This window comes from Panthera pardus, unplaced genomic scaffold, assembly GCF_024362965.1.
Source record: "Panthera pardus isolate Hobbes unplaced genomic scaffold, ASM2436296v1 HiC_scaffold_1, whole genome shotgun sequence".
NCBI classification, from domain to species: Eukaryota; Metazoa; Chordata; class Mammalia; order Carnivora; family Felidae; genus Panthera; species Panthera pardus.
In genome coordinates this window covers 7,508,811-7,531,681 of record NW_026526654.1, presented here as the reverse complement: position 1 = coordinate 7,531,681, position 22,871 = coordinate 7,508,811, and the positions used below count along the sequence as shown (strand labels likewise).

Here is a 22,871-nt window from a genome sequence, read left to right as displayed (position 1 = left end):
TTGTTCCTCCCTTTAAAGATTTCAGTTTTCATCATTATTCCTACAAAATCGAGAGGATAAGAAACAATGATGATTTAAACAACTAGTCTCACTATTAAGAGGAAAAGAAAAATTATGATTTAAAAATTCCACTGTACTTGGATTATTCTTAAGTTTATTGTTGACTTTTAAAATTTTCTCATTGATTCTATTATTTGAATTATCAGATTGAGTGAATACTAATACAGGAATGATTGAACTTTAATTTTATAAATCATATTTAATTCAGTTGACATTGGTGATAAATATTTTACACTTGAGCTTTTTTGCATTTAAAATTTCTCTCTGAAACATTGACTCAGAACTAAAGGAAACAGGTATGATTAATTATTCAGATTATACCTATTTTGAAACTATCCTGTTAATTTTTGTTTTTCATTAGGCACAAGCAGCAGCTCAAGAAAACTTGGACCAGTTAAGAGAAAATGCTCATGCTTCAACGAGAAGTCAAATGGAACTTAGAATTAAAGATCTGGAATCTCAGCTCTCTACAATGAAGATGTCTCAAGAAGATTCTACTAAAACAGAGTTGGAAACCTACAGGCAACTCTACCTAGAAGAATTAAAACTTAGAAAGTCCTTGAGAAATAAGCTGAACAGGTAAGTCAAAACAGAATCATAGACAAGAAATTTAGCTTATTAATTTGCCTCTAAAGCATAATTTCTGTGGAGCCAAGATCATGAGATGAGTAGGAAGTGAAAGCCAACTAGATTGTGTCATTTTGGAAAATGAGGTTTCTAAGTGAACTTACCTTTGCAATGTTAGTCCAGGACAGTTTGCATCCCTCCTCTTTTTTTCGGGTTTACAGGACCTCTTCCCCCACCCCACCCCTGCACCCCCCGCCCTGTATATTTTCCATTGATCGGATCTGCTAGTCTTTAAGTGCATTGTTCAAAGCTTTCTCATTTAGAAGCATATTATTATAAAATTGCTTGTCAGAATTACCCGAGATAGAAATGTCGATGAGTTTCTTTTTGGAAGATTACATCTTTAACCTAAAAGGTCAAGTACTACTACTACTCATCCTGGCAGCTTGGTACATTTATTCTCTTCATTGTGATCTTTGGTATGATTACTAGAGTGGGCCTTGAGGCAAACCATCCTTTATGCTTTTTCTACTTTACATAAAGGCATCCAGGTGAAATACAGAAAGACTCACACAGGGCTGAAGGGTAGTATAATTCCCAAAGTGGCTAAAAAGAGCACCATGGTGGGAGGGAGGCATGTGGAAGACTGAAGACAGAAAGGGCAGACTCTGCCTCCAGTGCCTTGGTAACTGTTATAAGCTAATTGCCTCTGTAGCTGTTTTAGTTCTTTCTGATCACATCTCTGTCATCTACTATCTCCCCTAGAGATTGTTGGTCTCAATGATTCCTCAGTGTCAAATGCTCAGTTTCTTTGAGATAATAAGTGAAATGTACAAGAGTGGTGAAAGCAAACGCTTGAAAATGTCTTTGAGGGGTGGTTTAGTTTTATATCTGTAAACAGGTTTACTAAATATAAGTATGTATATATAATGGCATCCTGAAGGATCCTGTCAGTACAGCCACTCCAGAAGACAGCAAGTATTATTTGTTAAGCCATGTACATCACTGATAGCCACTTCTCTCCCTTCCCTAATTTGAATTGTTAGTAAGGAATCCCCCTGGAAACATAAGTATTTCTTTAGAACAATTTTAAAAGTATAATTTTAGATAGTAGGTGTGCTCCGTCACATGTTCAGTATTAAAACACTATTCAATGGCAAATGCTATTTACTATTATGGAAACTTAAAAAAAATGTATGTTATTTAGGAATGATTTAGGGAAAAAGAAAATGTATTCGTGTTTTTTACTCTTCCCAGGACTAATGAGAGACTGTCAGAGAGCAATACAAAACTTCTTGTGGAGACACAGCAGCACCAAACTTTACTCAGGACCCTTACTATGAGCCCAGGCCTGGAACCACCTTATTGTGGACATTTTGAAAATAATTTAGTGCTCAATGGGAACCTTACTCCAAGAGGAAACTTAGTGATTCCTACCTTAAACCCACGGCCGTCATATGACGACAGGGAGACTTCCTTGTGGAAGGTTAGTTATATTATCTGTTTTAGTTTGGGTTTCAGATATCTGATATAGTTGTTGCTTTTAATTTGGCGAAATTCTGAGTTGTTTAAGTAACTAACACATACGAAGTAAAAGTCAGCATTATATGTGCTAAGAAAGAACTGAGGTAAATTATATATATATATATATATATATATATATATATATAAAATATATTGTATAATATATAATATTATATTTATATAATATTAATATAATTTCAATATAATAAAACATAATATGTATAATATATTATAATATAATATATATAATATTTAATATAATATTAATATATAATGTTAATTATATAATTATATAATATTAATATATATTATATATTATATATATATATTAGTCCCTTGATCTTTCATTTCTAAGAGATACTTATTTTTATTTTATTTTAGCAAGAGAATGAATGAGTGCATGCAGGGGAGGGGCAAAAGGAGAGGGAGAAAGAGAATCCCAAGCAGGTTTCATGCTCAGCACAGAGCCGAATGTGGGGGTCGGTCTCAAAACCATGAGATCATGACCTAAGTCAAAATCAAGATTTGGACACTAAAAACAACTGAGCCACCCAGGTGTGCCAAAAGAGACAACTAGCATTAACTGTATTCAGTAAATATAACTAAACTTACCCATGTTAAATTTCTTCAAAAGCTTTCATTTAAATTTGATTTTAGAAAGTAAATGTTATTGCCTGGTAACCACAGGTACACTTAGATGCTTGGACTTATTTTCAGTTGGCAGTGGTTCATTAACATTTGAAAGTTTTGCTATAATCCAGTTTGTCCAACCCTGTATGTCAGTGAATGATCATCCTCCAAACACTTAACGACATATGAATGTTTACTATTTAAAAGAATCCAGGGGGGTGCCTGGGTGGCTCAGTCAGTTCAGCCTCTAACTCTTGATCTCAGCTCAGGTTTTGATCTCAGGGTCATGAGTTCAAGTCCTGCATTGGGCTCTACGCTAAGCATGGAGGCTACTCTAAAAAAAAAAAAAAAAGAATCCATGATAAGTCCTTTTTATGAATTAAATCAACTTGTAACACTAAAAAGGTAAATTTCTCTTTTAAGTTAAAAGTGTTGCTATTTTCTTACATGAGAATACATCTTTAATTGCTTTCTTATTTATGGCACTTTTTTTTTCTTTTTCCTTTTTTTTTGACTTATACCACCTTTGTTTCTATTTTTATAAAATATCTTGAGTGATTATAGAGCATTTTATAAATAGCTAAATCAAGCAAATATTTGAATTTTTTAAATGAAACTTTTATTTCTTCAAATGAGTTCTTTGCCCCTTTGTCTTTTCTTTTTCTGGAACCCCTGGAATGCAAGTATTATTACACTGCATGTTGTCCCACAGGTCCCTTAACCTAGCCTCATTTTGAAAATTCTTTTTTCTTTTTGTTTTTCGGCTTGGATGATTTCTACTATCCTGTCTTGCAAATTGTTGATCTGTTCTTCTGCATCTTCTTATCTGCTGTTGATTCCCTCTAGTGTATTTGTCATTTCTGTTATTGTATCCTTCAGCTCTGATTGGTTCTTTTTTATATTTTCTATCTCTTTCTGATGTTATCACTGGATCCATTCATTCTTCTCCCAAGTTCACTAAGCATCTTTATGACTGTTACCTTGAACTCTTTATGAGGTACATTACTTATCTCTGTTTCACTTAGTTTTTTTTTCTTAGGTTTTGTCATGTTCTTTCATTTGGAATGTATTCCTCTGTGTCCTCAGTTTGTCTGACTTTCTACGTTTGTTCCTAAAATGGTTCCTTTCAACTTTTTCTCTCTTTCGAGTGAGCGATGCTTTTGAACAATGTACATTAGTTATGAAGTCAAGGAAGAAGAGAATGTTTCTGTCAGTGTTGTCTAGTCATTTTTCTCGGTGGAACTGTGACAGGTGACACTGGGTAGGCGGCAAGTAACCCTGCTCTTCTCTTTCTAAATTCAGAACACAGGAGACAGGGAGATGGAGAGAAACTTAGTAGCTTTATTACTAATACACACTAACAAGTTGGAGGATATGATTTAGGTTATGTTAGCCACTTTGGGCTTCCTCCCAAATTGGGCACTTCCCCACACAGTTGTAAATTGAGGAAACAAATGCTTGACCCCCACCCCGGGGGCCGGGTGCTTACCACAGAGCTGAGAGCAGACCCAAATTCATGTTACTGTGGGCAGGCACATCTTTTCAAAGAAGAGATTCAGAAACGCATAAGCACTGCTTAGCTCCTTCTCCCAATTTCACCCGTTAGGTAAGTCTCCCTTCCCGTCGGGAGGGAGACAGAGATAAGTCCACATGTGAGAAGTGAAGGTTCACCTATAATTTCCGACTGGATTTAAATTATAAATAAAGTGAATTGTGTCTTTTGTACATACCAACGAATGATGAGAGGTTAGGCAGAAGCATGCTAGAAGGGAAAGAGAAATCTGTGTTGGGTTTTAAATTTTGCTATAAATAACCACACCATGGGTTCACTCATTTGTTGATTGATTTTGATAAAACAAATTTTCTTTGGAAGGAATAAGTAATGCTTTCAGGAAGAATTTCCTCAGTTTCAGCTTGCTTGCTTCACCTAAAGATTTTCTCTTTCAAGTTCTCTGTCCTGTGGTTTAAGAAAGTTGTGCTTGTGGTGCCTGGGTGGCTCAGTCAGTTAAGCGGCCGACTTTGACTCAGGTCATGATCTTGCGGTCCGTGAGTTTGAGCCCCACATCGGGCTCGGTGCTGACAACTCAGAGCCTGGACCCTGGTTCAGATTCTGTGTCTCCCTCTCTCTGACCCTCCCCCGTTCATGCTCTGTCTCTCTCTGTCTCAAAAATAAATAAACGTTAAAAAAATGTTTTTTAAAAAAATTAAAAAGTTGTGCTTAAAAATTGACTGCTACTAAAAGGAGTTAACATAATTTCTGTTCCTTTATTTTCATTCATGACTTTAAAATTTGTAATTTAGTTAGAGAGCTACTATTGTGTGCCTCATACCTAAGCATTACTGAGCCACATGACAAAGTTTTATGTATTCATTTTCTCTGAGTTATACTTAAAATACACGTATTTTTCCTGACCATGAGGAAGTAACTGGCATAGAACTCTAGGCTTGGTAAGACCACAAGTGTAGTCCTGGTCTGCATCTAGTTGGATTCATGACCTCGGGCAAAGTACACTCTCTCTGAGCCCTTTTTGTCTATTACGCAAAATTCGGGACTTTGACTAAATTAGTGACTTTTATACCTTCGAAATAATTTTTTTCAAAGAATAGAATGTATTTTTTTGCATTAAACTGTATTGTGTAAAACAGAGAGAATTAGAGCTGTCTAACTAAAGGAGAGATGGAGCCTACGGCTGTGACTTCCTTGTCCCTCACTCCTGCAGTGTCCCCAACCGAACCTTAGATTTCTATGGGCCATATTTGAATGCTAACAGTTAATGAGAAAATCCTTCTAATTAAAAATCCTTTAAAAATGTTCTTTGAATTAAAATTTGCTGATATATAGTTTTTCTGTGTATAATTTTCTCACCCTCTTATATTTCTGATCAATGGAAAGGTATACACAAAAATACACATGTGTTCTTATTCATGGACTTGAAAGCTATTTTCACCATCGAAACACAGTTTTTACCTAGAAATAAACATAAAGGTCACAGAGGTAAATATTTAGGAAAAGAGCTTTTGGGGAAAAGATGCAACATTACCTTGGTAGCTCCTTAAGTCATGTCATATAAAAAACGTGGTTTATATTTTATATCATATTTATTAATGGTAACATAAAATTGTTTGAATAAAGCCTTCCCCCATCATCTGGTATTGAGTTATTAATTTTATAAGTCTGGTATAGTCATGTTGTCCCATTCATTTTATAAGGCCTGAATATAATGCTATTGTCAAAAAAGTGTTATGGTTCCTCAAAAACTTAAAAATAGATATTCATTAATTCCACTACTGCGTATTTACCCAAAGAAAATGAAAACACTAATTTGAAAAGTTGTATGCATCCCTATGTTTATGGAAATATTGTTTGCGATAACCAAAATAGGGAAGCAACCTAAGTGTCCATGGAGAGATGAATGGATAAAGACAATGTGTAATATGTATACAACGAAATATAGCTCAGCTATCAAAAAGAATGAGATCTTGCCATTTGTGACAACATTGATAGACCTAGAGGGCATTATGCTAGGTGAAATAAATCAGAGAAAGACAAATAAATACCATGTGATTTCACTTACATGTGGAATATAAAAAAACAAAACAAGTGAACAAACAGAATCATAACTACAGAGGACAAATTGGTGGTTGCTAGAGGGGAGGTGGGTAGAGAGGTATGGGCAAAATAGGTGAAGGGGAGTAAGAGGTACAAATTCCAGTTATAAAGTAAATAAGTCACAGGAATGAAGAATACAGCATATGGAATATCGTCAATAATATTGTATTAATGTTGTATGGTGACAGAGGGTAACTACACGTACGGTAGCAAGCATAGCATAGTGTATACAATTGTCCAATCTGAATTTGTATACTGAAAAACTAGTGTAACATTGTATGTCAACTATACTTCAATTAAAAAAAGGTATTAGGGAAAACAGTCTCTGAAAATATTGGGAAACATGTCAGCCAAAACATTTGTCCTCACACCCAAATTTGTAGACATTGGAATCCTTATCACCACAGTGTTGATTATGTCCTGTACACTATTTTGGAGCCCGTTTGGGGCATTCAGGGAGAGGCTACCTTGTCTAAGAAAGATCTAAATAAGAACATTCTAGACAGGAACAGTTGTAGTATACAGTTGACCCTTGACCAACATGGTTTTGACCTGTGCGGGTCTACTTTACTTACACATGGATTAGTTTTGGATACTGTACAGTACTGTAAGTGTATTTCCTCTTCCTTCCGTTTTTCTCAATGTCATTTTTTGCCCTAGCTTATTCTACTGTACAAAACATGTATGAATCCACTGTTTATGTTACCGGTAAGGCTTCCAGTCAACAGTAGGCTATTAGTAATTAAGTTTTGGGGGGATGAAAAATTATATACAGGTTTTTGACTGTACCCCACCCCTGTGTTATTGATGGGTCACCTGTAGTTGGAAATATTCGTACACATTTCATAAGTGGATTACCATAACTTTAATAAGTCAAGTGTTTCAAAACTTGGTCCTAATTTGGAGAAAGGAAACAAAGTTACAATTGAAAATTGTATATTGTTTTCCTTATCTCTAATGGAGAAAGTTATAAATCAGAAGCTAAGTTTTGAAACTGTTGTAACCCTCTATTTTTCCTTTCTTCAAAGAGATTTTCTGAAATCTTTGTGTGCCTATGAAAGGAAATAAGTGTTTTAGTCATAATACAGATAGCAAAACATTTTTACTCAATTTTTGCCAGTGGAATTTCCACATGACAGTAAGACAGTCCCACTTTCTTCATTTTATATGTATTTAAGAGTCAGTCCTGAAAAATTAACAGCAAAAAGCATTCCTTCAAATTTTGTTTTTCTACAAGTGAAAAAATGGAAAGCCCATTTTAAGGAATAATTCATTAAGGTAAAAAACTGATTAAACTTTCATAAATGGCAGTTTTTCTAATCATTTCCAAGTAATAATTCACTATACAATATGATTCTTGTTTAAACTTTTTTGTACCAGTAAGATCCAACATGTTTCAGAGATTATACATATTCAATAGATCAATATTAATTATGCTTTTTATCAGTCTCACTTAAATAGCATTATATATATATAATGTACACATATTATTATATATATTAATATAATACACATAATATATTATATATATAACATACACATATTATATATACGTATACACACACACACATGTATATATGTATACATGTGTGTGTGCGTGTATGTATGTATCTGTTCTCCGTTATCTAAAACTAAAATAAAATAGGTAGGAATTTATTTTATTCATGTTATAGTTTTTCTGTTTAAGCAATCCCTAACTTTGGTTTAATCTCTGCAAGTATTATTTCAAGACCACATGTCCTAAGCTATATATAATTCCTAACATGTCTTTTGTTTACCCTACACATTCTAAATAATATTTGCCTTATTTCAGACGCAGCGGGAGTTGGAGAAAAGAATAACCAGAGCACTAGAAGAAGGTATGTTGCCAAAATGTATGAAGTTAGATATCATTGATATCTGAAATAAACTATAAATAGTAAATGGCATCCCTTTCCATTGTTTGGATAATAGATACTACATTCACATTTTTTTGTACATATAGAATAAAAAATGTAAAAGCATGAGCATAATGAAGAACACACTTCTTCCTCGTTTAGTCCTCATGTGTCATAGCTCTTTTAAAATCTCCCACAAGTCTAGGGGCACCCAGGTGGCTCAGTCGGTTGGGCGACTGATTTCAGCTCAGGTGGGTTCAGGCCCCACAGAGGGCTCTGTGCTGAAAGCTCGGAGCCTGGAGCCTGCTTCAGATTCTGTGTCTCCCTCTCTCTGTGCCCCTGCCCGCTTGTGGTTTGTCTCTCTCTCAAAAATAAATAAACGTTAAAGAAGTTTTTTCAATCTCCGTAAGTCTATATATCTGTTATTATTTCTGGCGACAATCTTCCTTCACTGGTGCCATCCCTATGGAACTGTCAACCTGCACAAGTCTCAGAAAAGGTGTGCTTTATCAAATTGTTGTTTCTGCTAGTGATAGAAGACCCAAAAAGCCAAAGTCATCTTAGTAATGCTTGGTTAAGTAATTAGAGGTCATATAGCTGTCATCGACAGGTAACGGGTTTCAATCTTCACTCATTGATTTTGTCATTGCTTTTGCCCTTGGGTAAAACTTCAACTTCCTTAGCATGGAATGAAAACACCCAAATCAGTTTGCTCTTGCCAGATGATTCAGCCTTGTCTCTCACTCTTTGCCCTACTCTGCTGCTTTGCTCTAGCACCTTGTCAAACTAAACTACCCATAATTGCACAAGTGTTCTTCCTCACTTCTAGCTCTTTGTATGTGCTTCTTCCCTCTACCTAGCATACTTTTTCCTTGTCCTTCAGGTATCAGCTGACATATCACCTTCACCAAAGAGCAGACAATATTGACACAAAACTGGGATGTCCCTTCCGTATGTTCCAGTAGTGCTGTGTTTTATACCTGTCACTTACATCTGTATACTTGGCTCTGTTTGGAAATGCCTGTTTGATTTTTCCGTTTATAGTTTATGATTGTTCAGGGTGGACTGTGTCCTCATCTTGTAATTTCACCTTGTAATGAAAAAACCAGAAACTCTGATATTTATCCACAATAGCAATTAATTCAGTGTGCAACCCTGAGCAAAACATATTTAATACTAATCTTGGGTTTCATATTGCAGTTGTACGTAGGTATTTTTCATTTTTCTTAACACTCATAAAGGCCCCAACTTTCTTTTTCTTTTCTTTTCTTTTCTTCTTCTTTTTTTTTTAATCACTTGTAGTGAAAAATATTTTGGAGAAAGAAGATAATTCTTTCTTTTCCTTTTCAGCTGCTACCGAATTTGAATGAGGATCCTTTAGAACTCCTTTAGTATCTACTGATGATTCAATTCTAAATCAAGATCCAGTATGGAAAGCATCACGAGAATATGTACAGATTTTGAACAAAAATTATATGATTTGAAAAATAAATAGAAAAAATTTACTGGATGCTTACAAAACATTTTCATTGTTTCCCAATTGAACACACTATATGGAAAAGTCTTGATTAAAGGAAAATGTTTTTGTATCATATGTGTGTAATGAAAATCTTTATAATATTTTAAACTATGTTTCTTGGCATCTCATTAACTTTTAAGCACATTTTGTACGTGGAAACCAGCACTAGAGGGTTTTACATACATCAGACTGCTCCACTACCAGCGGTTTGAACAGCACCCAAACAACCAAGTTGTCATTAATACTTCAGTAGTGTTCATGGATGGCTTTTTGTATTTTCCAATTTTTATGACTATATGTGGGTCTAAAGATTTAGACATTATTTTGATGTATTCCTGCTATGGCTATTGCCAATGTTTGTACATATTACAATTTTTTTATAGTGCCATAGAACCTATCTATAATTTTAATTGTAAACACTGATTCGTAGCTCTTTCCACACGGAGAAATAAGATTTGCCTAAGGCTTTTCGCCTTTTCTATTTATTTATTTATTTATTTATTTATTTTTTATTTGCTTTTTAGAAACAAAGTTAGAAAAAAGAAAAATTAGACAAAAAAAAAAAAAAAAAAGAAAGAAATCCCCCCCCACCCCCGCCCCAGAGCCATTTGCAAGTAAATTGCTAATGGGATGCCTGATTCCTGCAGCATTTAAATCCTACAGGTCAGTTCATTCCACATAACTACCATACAACCTTCACAATCAGAACATTAACTCTAATACACTCGACTCTTAAACAATGGGGTTAAGGGCTCTGACCCCGCCCCCCACAGTCAAAAAGCCATAACAACTTTTGACCCCCAAAGACTTAACCACTACTACTACCAATAATCTTTTGTATATGTATCATACTCTATTCTTAAAATAAAGCTACAGAAAAAAATACCATGAAGAAAATTATGAAAGAAAATACATTTCCAGTACTGAAAAAAAAAATCTGTGTGTAGTCAGTGCACCCATTAAAACTATTTTGTTCAAATATTCAGTATAATTCTATGATTTATTCCTCATAATTCTTTTTAAGTTTGGTCACTTATCTGTAGTATACGTTATACCAAGGAAGGTCCTGGTCAGAGCCATGTATTGAATTCAGTTGTATGTCTTAGTCTCTTTCACTCTAAAACAGTTCCTTTGTCTTTCCTTGACTTTCATGACTTTTAACCTTTTGACGAGTAAATTCCAGTAATGTGGAATGTCTTTCAATGTGGATTTTTCTTAGGTTTCCTTATGGTAAAATTCAGACCATACATGTTTATCAAGAGTATCACTACAACCTACTCTTTGCATCCTATCATGTGACCTACAATTTTGATTTGTCCCCATACTGGTGATGTTAATGTTGGCCACCGGAGGTAGTATGTGCCAGGTTTCTCGCCTGGAATGTTAACTTTCCACTTTCCAATTATTTAGTATTTTATGGGGAAGTACTTTGAGACATGTAAATATCTCCTTTCTCAGACACCCTGTGCCAGGCCACCTCTTCTGCAGATGACTTGCCCCCCTGCAGATTCTGAAAACCCACGCTGGGCTATTCTTCCCCTGTGCAGATGCCTCCCTACCCTGTTCAGTCTGTGATACTTCATTATTCTATACCATTCACTTTCCAGGGATGCTCTCACTTGAGCTCCAACACTGTGCAGGGTGACTGTCCTACACGTAATGCCTTCCCCATTCTAAGCTCCAACACCTCACTCTGGACCCCCACAACTCCATGCCTCTGTTTCTAGGACTGGGAACTAAAATGTTGGGGATGAGAAAGAAGAAAGGAAGGAAGGGCTCCACAGGTCTTTTATAATCAACTTGGCAAGCTCTCCAAAGCCGGTTCTCATTGGAATTGCATCGAATCGGCCAACAGTTTGTAAGGAAAGACATTTCTTATACTGATTTTTCCAAACACCTAGTCTTTTAATTGTTTAAGCTTATTCCCCACAATATATTGTTTCTTACTCGAGTGTTTTGTCTGCAGATTCTTTTGGATTTGGTACATGCAGTGACATATAATCTATAAATAGTGGCATTTTTGTTTCCAATTCCTAGAGCTTTCATTTTTTTTCTTTCCTACTACAAGAATGACGTTGAGTAAATGTGAGGATAGTGAGTGTTCATGTCTTCTTGAAATTGCAAAATGTAAAAGTAGTTTTCTGTAACTATGTAGATAGTGGGGTTTTTAAAAGTGTATGTCTTTTATTAGTCTCTTAGTTTGCTCTTGCCGTTTACAACAGATCACCATCAACACAGTGTCTTAAAGCCCCACGCATTTATCTCACATTTTTATGGGTCAGAAGCTAAGCAATGGCTTAGCTGGGTCCTTTGTTCAGGTTCTCACAAGGCTGTAGCCAAGGTGTCTGCTAGACTGCGCTTCCCCATTTGGGTGCTTCAACGGGGAAGAATCTGCTTCCAAGTGCATTGAGTTTGTTTTTAAGAGAATTTCCTTGTGACTGTGTGACTGGACTCATTTCCACAGCTCTTTGCTAGTTGTTGGCTAGTTGGAGGCTTAGGTCTTAAGCGTTCCCAGACACTTGTCTTAGTCTTTTTGGGCTGCTCTAACAAAATACCATAGGCTTATGAAAAAAAAAAGTTTTATTTTTCACCCTTCTGGAGGCTGGGAAGTCCAAAATGAAGGCACTGGCAGATTTAGTGTACAGCGACGGCCTGCTTCCTGGTTCATGGATGCTGGTCTTCCTGCTTGGCGCAGGGCCAAGGGAGCTCTCACAGCCCTCCTTTATAAGGGCACTAATCCCATTCATGAGGCCTCCACCTTCGTGACTTCATCATTTCCCAAATCCCCCACTTCTAAATACTATCACGTTGAATATTAAGAGTTAACACATGAATTTGAGTGAGTGGGGACACAAATATTCAGCCTAGAGCAATGCTGTTCCTTGTTGGCCACGTAGACTTCCTCAATACGGCCGCTTAGTTTAGGAGGCCAGCAAGGAGAATGTCACTTCAGAGAAAGCTCAGTCCTCCTTGAAGGGTGTTCACGTGATTAGATCAGGTTTGCCTAGCATGATCCTCTTTTGATTGACTCTGATATACTGAATTATGTCTGCAACATTCCTTTACATTTGCCATATTCTAATAGCTAGAGTCAAGTCACAGATCTTAAGAGAAAATAATTATAAAGAAAAGTGACAATACTCAAGGGCAGATATTATGGGGTCACTTAGGGTCTTTCTGCTACAAGTATATTAAGGAAGTTCCCTTATAATACTAGTTTTCTAAGTTCTGTCATGAATGAATATTGAATGTTAAAAGATGTTTATTTCACATCTATTGAGATAATTTTTTTAACTGTTTATTTTTGAGAGAGACCAAGCAAGCCAGCAGGGGAGGGACAGAGAGAGAGGGAGACAGGATCTGAAGCAAGCTCTGCGCTGACAGTGGCGAGCCCAATGAGAACCCCACGTGGGGCTTAAACTCACATACTGTGAGATCATGACCTGAGCCTAAGTTTGATGTTTAACCGACCGAGCTACCCAGGTACCCTGAGATAAGTTTTTTAAAATATTTGTGAATGGGGGGAGGGGCCAAGATGGCCGAACAGCATGAAAGTTTTATGTGTCTCCCACCCATGAAATACAGCCAGGCCAACACGAAACCATCCTACACACCTAGAACACTGATTGGAGGACTAACACAACAATCGGAACAACCCGAGCCACAGAATTCAGCAGGAATTTACCCCAAAAGAAACAGCATGAAGAAACGACAGCCAGGGATTTAACCAACAAAGATACAAGCAAGATGTCTGAACCAGAATTTAGAATCACGATAATAAGAATATTAGCTGGGGTCGAAAATAGATTAGAATCCCTTTCTGCAGAGGTAAAAGAAGTAAAAAATAGCCAGAATGAAATTAAAAATAATATAACTGAGCTGCAATCCGGATGGATGCAGTGGCAGCAAGGATGGACAAGGCAGAACAGAGAATCCGTGATATACAGGACAAACTTATAGAGAATAACGAAGCAGAAAAAAAAAGAGGGAGATTAAGGCAAAAGAGCACGATGTAAGCATTAGAGAAACCAGTGACTCATTAAAAAGGAACAACATCAGAATCATAGGGGTCCCAGAAGCTGAAGAGAAAGAAATAGGGGTATTAAGGTTATGTGAGCAAATGATAGCGGAAAACATTTACGAAACCTGGGGAAAGACACAGACATCAAAATCCAGGAAGCACAGAGGACCCCCATTAGATTCAACAAAAACCGACCATCAATAAGACATATCATAGTCAAATTCACAAAATACTCAGGCAAGGAGAGAATCATGAAAGCAGCAAGGGAAAAAAAAAAAAAAAGTTCTCTGACCTAAAAGGGAAGACAGATCAGGTTTGCAGCAGACCTATCCACAGAAACTTGGCAGGCAAGAAAGCAGTGGCGGGATATAAGCAGGGTGCTGAATCAGAAAAATATGCAGGGGCGCCTGGGTGGCTCAGTTGGTTAGGCGTCCGATTTTGGCTCTGGTCATGATCTCGCAGTTTGTGAGTTCGAGCCCCCTGTCGGGCTCTGTGCTGACAGGTCAGAGCCTGGAGCCTGCTTCGGATTCTGTGTCTCCTTCTCTCTCTGCCCCTCCTCTGCTCATGCTCTCTCTCTCTCTCTCTGTCTCTCTCTCAAAAATAAATAAACATTAAACAAATAAAATAAAAAAATAAATGCAGCCAAGAATTCTTTATCCAGCAAGGCTGTCACTCAAAATAGGTGAGAGAAAAAGTTTCCCAGACAAACAAAAATTAAAGGAATTTGTGACCACTAAACCAGCCCTGCAAGAAATTTTAAGGGGGACTTTCTGAGGGAATAAAAGATGAAAAAAAATTATATATACATACATACATATATACATATACATACATATATATATATATATATATATATATACTAAAAGCAACAAAGATTAGAAAGGAGCAGAGAACACCACCAGAAACTCCAAGTGTACAAGCGTCATAATGGCAATAAATTCATATCTTTCAGTACTCACTCTAAATGTCAGTGGCCTCAACGCTCCAATCAAAAGGCATAGGGTAACAGAATGGATAAGTAAACAAGGTCCATCTATATGCTGTTTACAGGAGACCCAGTTTAGACCTAAAGACACCTTCAGATTGAAAATAAGGGGATGGAGAACCATCTATCATGCTAATGGTCAACAAAAGAAAGGTAGAATAGCCATACTTATATCAGACAATCTAGTCTTTAAAATAAAGACTGTATCAAGAGATGCAGAAGGGCATTATGTCATAATCAAGGTGTCTATCCACCAAGAAGACCTAACAATTGTAAACATTTATGCGCCAAATGTGACAGCACCCAAATATGTAAATCCATTAATCACAAACATAAAGAAAGTCGTCGATAGTAATACCATAATAGTAGGAGACTTCAACACCCCACTCACAGCAATGGACAGATCATCTAATAAAAAAAAAATCAACAAGGGAACAATGGCTTTGAATGACACACTGGACCAGATGGACTTAACAGATATATTCAGAACATTTCATCCTAAACCAGCAGAATATACTTTCTTCTCCAGTGCACATGGAACGTTCTCCAGAATAGACCATATACTGGGACATAAATCAGCCCTAAGTAAGTACAAAAAGATTGAGATCATACCGTGCATATTTTCAGACCACAACACTATGAAACGCGAAATCAACCACAAGAAAATATTGGGAAAGGTAACACATACTTGGAGACTGAAGAACATCCTACTAAAGAATGAATGGGCCAACCAAGCAGTTAAAGAGGAAATGGAAAAATATATGGATGTCAATGAAAGGGATAACACCACAACCCAAAACCACTGGGACACAACAAAGTCGGTTATAAGAGGAAAATATATAGCAATCCAGGCCTTCCTAAAGAAGGAAGAAAGATCTCAGATACACAACCTAACCTTACGCCTTAAGGAGCTGGAAAAAGAACAGCAAATATAACCCCAAACCAGCAGAAGACAGGAAATAATAAAGATTACAGCAGAAATTAATGCTATCGAAACAAACAAACAAACAAACAAAACAGAAAAATACCAGTAGAACAGATCAATCAAGCCAGAATCTGGTGTCTTGAAAGAATTAACAAAATTGATAAACCACTAGCCAGTCTGGTGAAAAAAAGAAAAAAAGAAAGGACCAAAATAAATAAAATCAAGAATGAAAGAGGAGAGATCACAACCAACAGAGCAGAAATAAAAACAATAATGAGAACAGTATGAGCAATTATATGCCAATGAAATGGGTAATCTGGAAGAAATGGACAAATTCCTAGAAACATATACACTACCAACACTGAAACAGGAAGAAATAGAAAATTTGAACAGACCCATAACCAGTAAGGACATCGAATTAGTAATCAAAAATCTGCCAAAAAACAAGAGTCCAGGGCCAGATGGCTTTCCAGGGGGGAATTCTACCAAACATTTAAGGAAGAGTTGGCACCTATTCTCTTGAAACTGTTCCAAAACATAGAAATGGAAGGAAAACTCGCAAACTCTTTCTATGAAGCCAGCATTACCCTGATTCCAAAACCAGTCAGAGACCCCACTACAAAGGAGAACTATAGACAACTTTCCCTGAGGAACATGGATGCAAAAATTCTCAACAAGATATTAGCCAACCGGATCCAACAATACATGAAAAGTATTACTCACCACGACCAAGCGGGATTTATAGCTGGGATGCGGGGCAGGTTCCATATCTGCAAAACAATTAACGTGATTCATCACATCAATAAAAGAGAGGCCAAGAACAAGAACCATATGGTCCTCTCAATAGATGCAGAGAAAGCATTTGACAAAATACAGCATCCTTTCTTGATAAAAAGCCTCAAGAAAGTAGGGAGAGAAGGAGCATACCTGGAGATCATAATGCTAATATCATCCTCAGTGGGGAAAAATGGGAGTTTCCCCCCTAAGGTCAGGAACAAGACAGGGATGTCCACTCTCACTACTGTTACTCAACATAGTATTGGGAGTCTTAGCCTCTGCAATCAGACAACACAAAGAAATAAAAGGCATCCAAATCAGCCAGGAGGAGGTCAAACTTTCCCTCTTTGCAGATGACGCGATGCTCTATATGGAAAACCCCAAAGATGCCACACAAAACTGCTAGAATGGATTCATGAATTCAGTAAATTTGCAGGATATCAAATCAATGCGCAGAAATCGCATTCTTATACACCAACATGAAGCAACAGAAAGAGAAGTCAAGAAATCGATCCCATTTGCAGTTGTACAAAAAGCCACAAAATACCTAGGAATAAATCTAACCAAAGAGGTGAAAAATGTATATACTGAAAACCACAGAAAGCTTATGAAAGAAATTGAAGAAGACACCAAAAAAATGGCAAAAAGATTCCATGCTCCTGGATAGGAAGAACAAATATTGTTAAAATGTCGATACTACCCAAAGCAATCTACATATTCAATGCAATCCCTATCAAAGTAACACCAGCATTCTTCACAGAGCTAGAACATATAATCCTAAAATGTGTATGGACCCAGAAAAGGCCCCAAAGAGCCAAAGCAATCTTGAAAAAGAAAACCAAAGCAAGAGGCATCATAATCCGAGACTTCAACCTATACTACAAAGCTGTAATCATCAAGACAATATGGTACTGGCACTAGAACAGACACTCAGATCAATGGAACAGAATAGAGAACCCAGACATGGACCCACAAACGTATGGCCAACTAATCTTTCACAGAGCAGGAAAAAATATCCAATGGCATAAAGACAGTCTCCTGAGCAAGCGGTGCTGGGAAACTGGACAGCAACATACAGAAGAATGAACCTGGACCACTTTCTTACACCTTTCTTACACAAAAATAAACTCAAAATGGATGGAAGACCTCAATGCAAGACAGGAAGCCATCAAAATCCTCAAGGAGAAAGCAAGCAAAAACCTCTTTGATCTTGGCCGAAGCAACTTCTTATTCAACACGTCTCCGGAGGCAAGGGAAACAAAAGCAAAAATGAACTAGTGGGACCTCATCAGACAAAAAGTCTTCTGTACAGCGAAGGAAACAATCAGCAAACCGAAAAGGCAACTGACAGAATGGGAGAAGGTATTTGCAAATGACATATCAGATAAAGGGTTAGTATCCAAAATCTACAAAGAACTTCTCAAACTCAACCACCCAAACAACAAATAATCCAGTGAAGAAATGGGCAAAAGACATGAATAGACACTTCTCCAAAGAAGACATCCAGATGGCCAACTGACACATGAAAAAATGCTCCACATCACTCATCATCAGGAAAATAAAAATCAAAACCACACTGAGCTACCCCCTTATGCCTGTCAGAATGGCTCACATGAACAACTCAGGCAACAACAGATGTTGGCGAGGATGTGAAGGAGGATCTCTTTTGCATTGTTGGTGGCAATGCCAGCTGGTGCAGGCGCTCTGGAAAACTGTATGGAGTTTCCTCAAAAAACTAAAAACAGAACTACCCTATGACCTAGCAATTACACTAGGCATTTATCCACGAGATACAGGTGTGCTGTTTCGAAGGGACACATGCACCCCGTGTCTATAGCAGCACTATCAACAACAGCTAAAGTATGCAAAGCAGCCCAAATGTCTATCGATGGATGAATGGATAAAGAAGATGTGGTATCTAGATACAATGGAATATTACTCGGCAATCAAAAAGAATGAAATCTTGCCATTTGCAACTACATGGATGGAACTGGAGGGTATTATGCTAAGTGAAATTAGTCAGAGAAAGACAAAAATCATATGACTTCACTCGTATGAGGACAGTAAGAGACAAAACAGATGAACATAAGGGAAGGGAAACGAACATAATATAAAAACAGGGAGGGGGACAAAACAGAAGAGACTCACAAATATGGAGAACAAACTGAGGGTTGCTGGAGGGGTAGTGGGAGGGGGGATGGGCTAAATAGGCAAGGGCGCTAAGGAATCTACTCCTGAAATCATTGTTTCACTCTATGCTAACTGATTTGGATGTAAATTCTAAAAAACAAAAATTAAATTAAAAAAGTAAAAATAAAAAAAATAAAATAAAGTATTTGTTAATGTGGGGAATTACATTATTTGCTCATGTTAAACCAACTTTGCATTTCTCAGATTAACTGAATATAGTTGTGATTTCATTCGTTTTTTTTTATTTTCATTATTTTATTTCTTTTTATGTTTATTTTCGAGAGAGAGAGACCGAGCATGAGCAGGGGAGGGGCAGAGAGAGAGGGAAACGCGGAATCTGAAGCAGGCTCCAGGCTCTGAGCTGTCAGCACAGAGGCTGACGCAGAGCTCAAACCCATGAACTTCGATATCATGACCTGAGCTGAAGTGGTCAACCAAGTGAGCCACCCAGGTGCCTCTATTTTAGTTTATTTGGGAAAGAGAGATTGAGAGAGAGAGAGAGAGAGAGACAGAGACAGAGAGAGCACACAAGAGTGGGGCGGGTGCAGATGGAGAGAGAGAGAGAGGGAGAGAGAGAGAGAGAATCTTAAGCAAGCTCCAGGCTCGATGTGGAGCCAGACGCAGGGCTCAATCCCATAACCCTGGACTCCTGACCTGAGCAGAAATCAAGAGTCGTATGCTCAAACCACTGAGACACACTAGTGCCCCTCGGGACCTATATTTTCATTTGCACTGAGCCCCACAAATTCTGTCACTGCAAAGTCCCCACCAGGCCACGTACCCCCTCCTGCACCCCACCCAACCTCCTCCCACAAGACCCTCCCCTCGACCCGACCGCACACTAGTCTCCCTCAGAATGAAATCCAAACTCCTCTCTGAGCCCACAGACCCCGCCAATCTGGTCCTGGAATCTTTGCTGCCCTCGCTGCCCTCGTCCACTAGGCTCCAGTCACAGTCCCCACCTTTTCGTCTCAGGGTCCTCCCACTGGCTGCTCCTCAGCCTGGAATGTGGCTGCCTGCTCAGAGGGGCCCTCCTGGCCCTCCAGCTACAGCAGCTGTCCCCTGCCCAGGTCTTCTGCTCCCCAGCACTCACAGTGGAAGCTAGCCGTCTCCTTGTTTACCTGTTCGTGGTCTGTCTCCCCCACCCACACCCTGGCGCTTAGAATGTCAACAGGAGAGCAGGGTCATTTTAAGCCTTCAAGCCTCAGTCACCAATCACCGGTCACAGTGGAGCCCCACCCCCTAGAACAAAGCCTGGCCTGGAGCAGACACTCCCTAAACAACTGGTGCATGACAAGTACCATCTAGTGTGGGGAGGCAGGCCCAGCCAGTGCGAGCCCATACATGGCAGGGTATTCTCCCCTGATCCCAGGCCCAGAGAACCCGCCGCCTCCCCCCCCCCCCCCGCACTCCCCACCTGGATCCTCAGTGCCGCTGAGATCAGCACAAGGTTTCAGGCAGTGCCAGCCCCTCCCACCAGGCTCCCCCATCCTCCAGGGGGACAATGTACAAAGGGCCACTTCAGCACGGAGCTTCAGCTCCATCTCTGGCCCACAGGCCTGAGGTGGGGGAGGGGAGGGAGGAGGGTGTGCCCCAGCCCTCTTCTGTCCTCATGGAGCCTGCTCTAGCACAGGGCCAGGAGAGTGACAGATTCAAGCTGTAGTGCAGAGAGGCCTTGTTCCAGGAGCTGCGCCTTGAGGCCTGGGGGAGATGCCCTTGTACAGCGAGTGGATGAGACACATCAATGCACAGGGTCGGCGTGCGGGGGCTGAGGGCGGTCCCCGTGTACCCAGGTAGCAGGAGTGGAGTAGCGCTCCCCCATGTGTACAGGGCACAGTTGCGAGGTGCAGCCATGCACTCAAGAGGCTAAAGTGACTGTAGGGTGAATGGAGAGAGACGAGCAGACCCGGCGGGGTCTGGGCCAAGCTGGAGGGCAGAGGCCTGGGCTCAGAGTCGGCTCCCATCCTGCCTGGGACCCTCTGCTGCAAAACCAGGCACAAAGAACTCACTCAAATAGTGGTTCCCGAAACCTGAGCTGATAACCTGAGATATGACCATCCACCCAGTCTCCCAGGCCAAGAGCCCGGCAGTCATCCTGAATCTGGCTTCTCGCTGACCTTGCACTCCCCATCGCCAGGCACGTCTCTTCGATGCCCAAGTACTTGTCCTCCCACCTGGCCCCCTGTGCCACTCTCCCACGCTGCCTGCGCCACCATCCATGCTCACCTGGACAATAGCGGAAGCCTTGCCAGGGAAGGGGCTCCTGGCTTGAGCCCCACGAGCCAAGCAAAAGCCACATCTGATGCTGTCCCTCTCCGCTTGGAACACCTGCTCCCAGGATAAAGTCCAAATCTTCTAGGAGGCTCCAAGTTTCTGTGTAATCTTTCACTCCCTGCCCAGGTAGGCTCAGCTGAACTGCAATTCCCCCAGACTGAGGAAGGACTGAGCTGCCTCACCCCTGGCCTGCCCCCCAGGGCTCCTCACCCTACACTGGGCGGTGCTGCCCAACTCTCCTGGGGCCCCAGCACAGAGCCTGATGCAAAAGAGGTGCTGACCTTGGCCTGTTGAATGAATAAATGACACCCCCCCTCCGCCCCCAAATCCACACACCTGCAACTGCAGTCAGTGCTGCTGGGTTCTCAGAACTGGTCTGGGGTTGGAAAAAGTCTAGTCCTGCCTGGGCAAGGCACAACCTGATGAGGTGGCTCATGTACAGGAACTCGACGGGTCCCCCACAATGGGAGTGAAGTGGTGGAGAGCAGAGACACAGGGAAGGGCTCCAGCCTTCAAAGCCCTCTGAGCAGGATGGCTGATGGTCCGGAGGAGACCCGGCAAGGAAGGAGGGGAAACAGGAAGGGATCTCAGTTCACCCCTAGGTGCTCAGTTCTCCCCTGGTTCACCCCATCAGTGCCTGGCACCATGCCCGGCTGCTGCTGGCTCAAAGGATGGGCTGGGACCCTGGCTCTGCCGCCCCCAACTCTGAAATCCTCCTCTCTTGGAGACAGAAAAGCGGGGGCTGGTAACGCCGCCTCACGGGGATCTGGGGAAGTGACAAGGCTGCCCCTGGCCCAGATCCTACAGCTCCGGCTCTCTGGGAGTCCGAGCAAGGTCTTCCACCTCCTTCAGGAGAGGTGGCCTGTAGCAGGTGTGCCTGGGGAGCCTCCGTGGAGCTGGAACAATGAGCCCTTTCTCTTTTCCCTTCCCAATCCACCTCTGCCTTTGAGGGGCTGTGGCGCCCTCGGGTCAGGACCCGACCGTCTCCACCGGGGGACACTCAAGAATCCCTCACCAAATGGCACAGGGCACCATGCAGGGCTGTAGTCACTGGGCCCCTGCTCCTTCATATGGATCCGCCAGTCTGTTCCTGCTCCTCTGATTAGTCTTTTCCCTCTGCTAGATCCTGAGAGCATTCCGGAAAAGGGCTTCAAGTGCCCAAATGTCCCACTGAGTGTGAGAAAGAAGAGAAAGGAACAGCAGTGACCAGACCATCACCACAAGGGGACAGAGTCATTCAGGAGTCAGGTGGCCAGGGTCCAGGCCTTAGCAATGCCACTAAGCTTGCCGGGAGAGCCTGAGCACCAGGTGAAGTGCTCCATCTTGTCTCACCATCACGTGACCATTTCACAGAGGGGGAAACTGAGGTTTGGGGAGTGGACAGGACTCACTGAGGTCAGGCAGCAGCGAGCTTTGTGGAGGTCCTGGCTCAGCAGAGACCACGTGCGTGCCACTACACCTCACCAATGCTCAAGACCTCCCCGTTCCTGCCGGACTTCAGTTTCCCCCACTGACCACCAGGGGCACAGACTGGATCTTCCATCTTCCGGCTTACTTAAGCTTACAGGCTTAAGATCACCCTGCTCTCCTGTTGACATTCTGAGCGCCAGGGTGTGGGTGGAGGAGACATACCACGAACAGATATCGTGTCATCTGTGAAGAGGGAAAGTTTGACCTCCTCCTGGCCGATTTGGATGTCTTTTATTTCTTTGTGTTGTCAGATTGCAGAGGCTAAGACTCCCAATACTATGTTGAGTAACAGTGGCAAGAGTGGACATCCCTGTCTTGTTCCTGACCTTAGAGGGGAAACTCCCATTTTTCCCCACTGAGGATGATATTAGCATTGGGTTGTTCATATATGGCTTTTATGATCTCGAGGTATGCTCCTTCTCTCCCTCCTTTCTTGAGGGTT

General features: G+C 40.4%; 1 protein-coding gene across 1 annotated transcript in view; it reads left to right on the top strand.

Moving 5' to 3' along the window:
• The window catches only part of LOC109260803 (ankyrin repeat domain-containing protein 26-like), a 135,766-nt gene extending 125,906 nt beyond the window's left edge, over positions 1-9,860 (top strand). Inside the window, 4 exon segments of the mRNA XM_053901553.1 lie at positions 422-639; positions 1,885-2,113; positions 8,205-8,250; positions 9,619-9,860. Of these exon segments, the coding sequence (XP_053757528.1) occupies positions 422-639; positions 1,885-2,113; positions 8,205-8,250; positions 9,619-9,752 (627 nt within the window). The 3' untranslated portion in view covers positions 9,753-9,860.
• Positions 9,861-22,871: the final 13,011 nt, after the last annotated feature.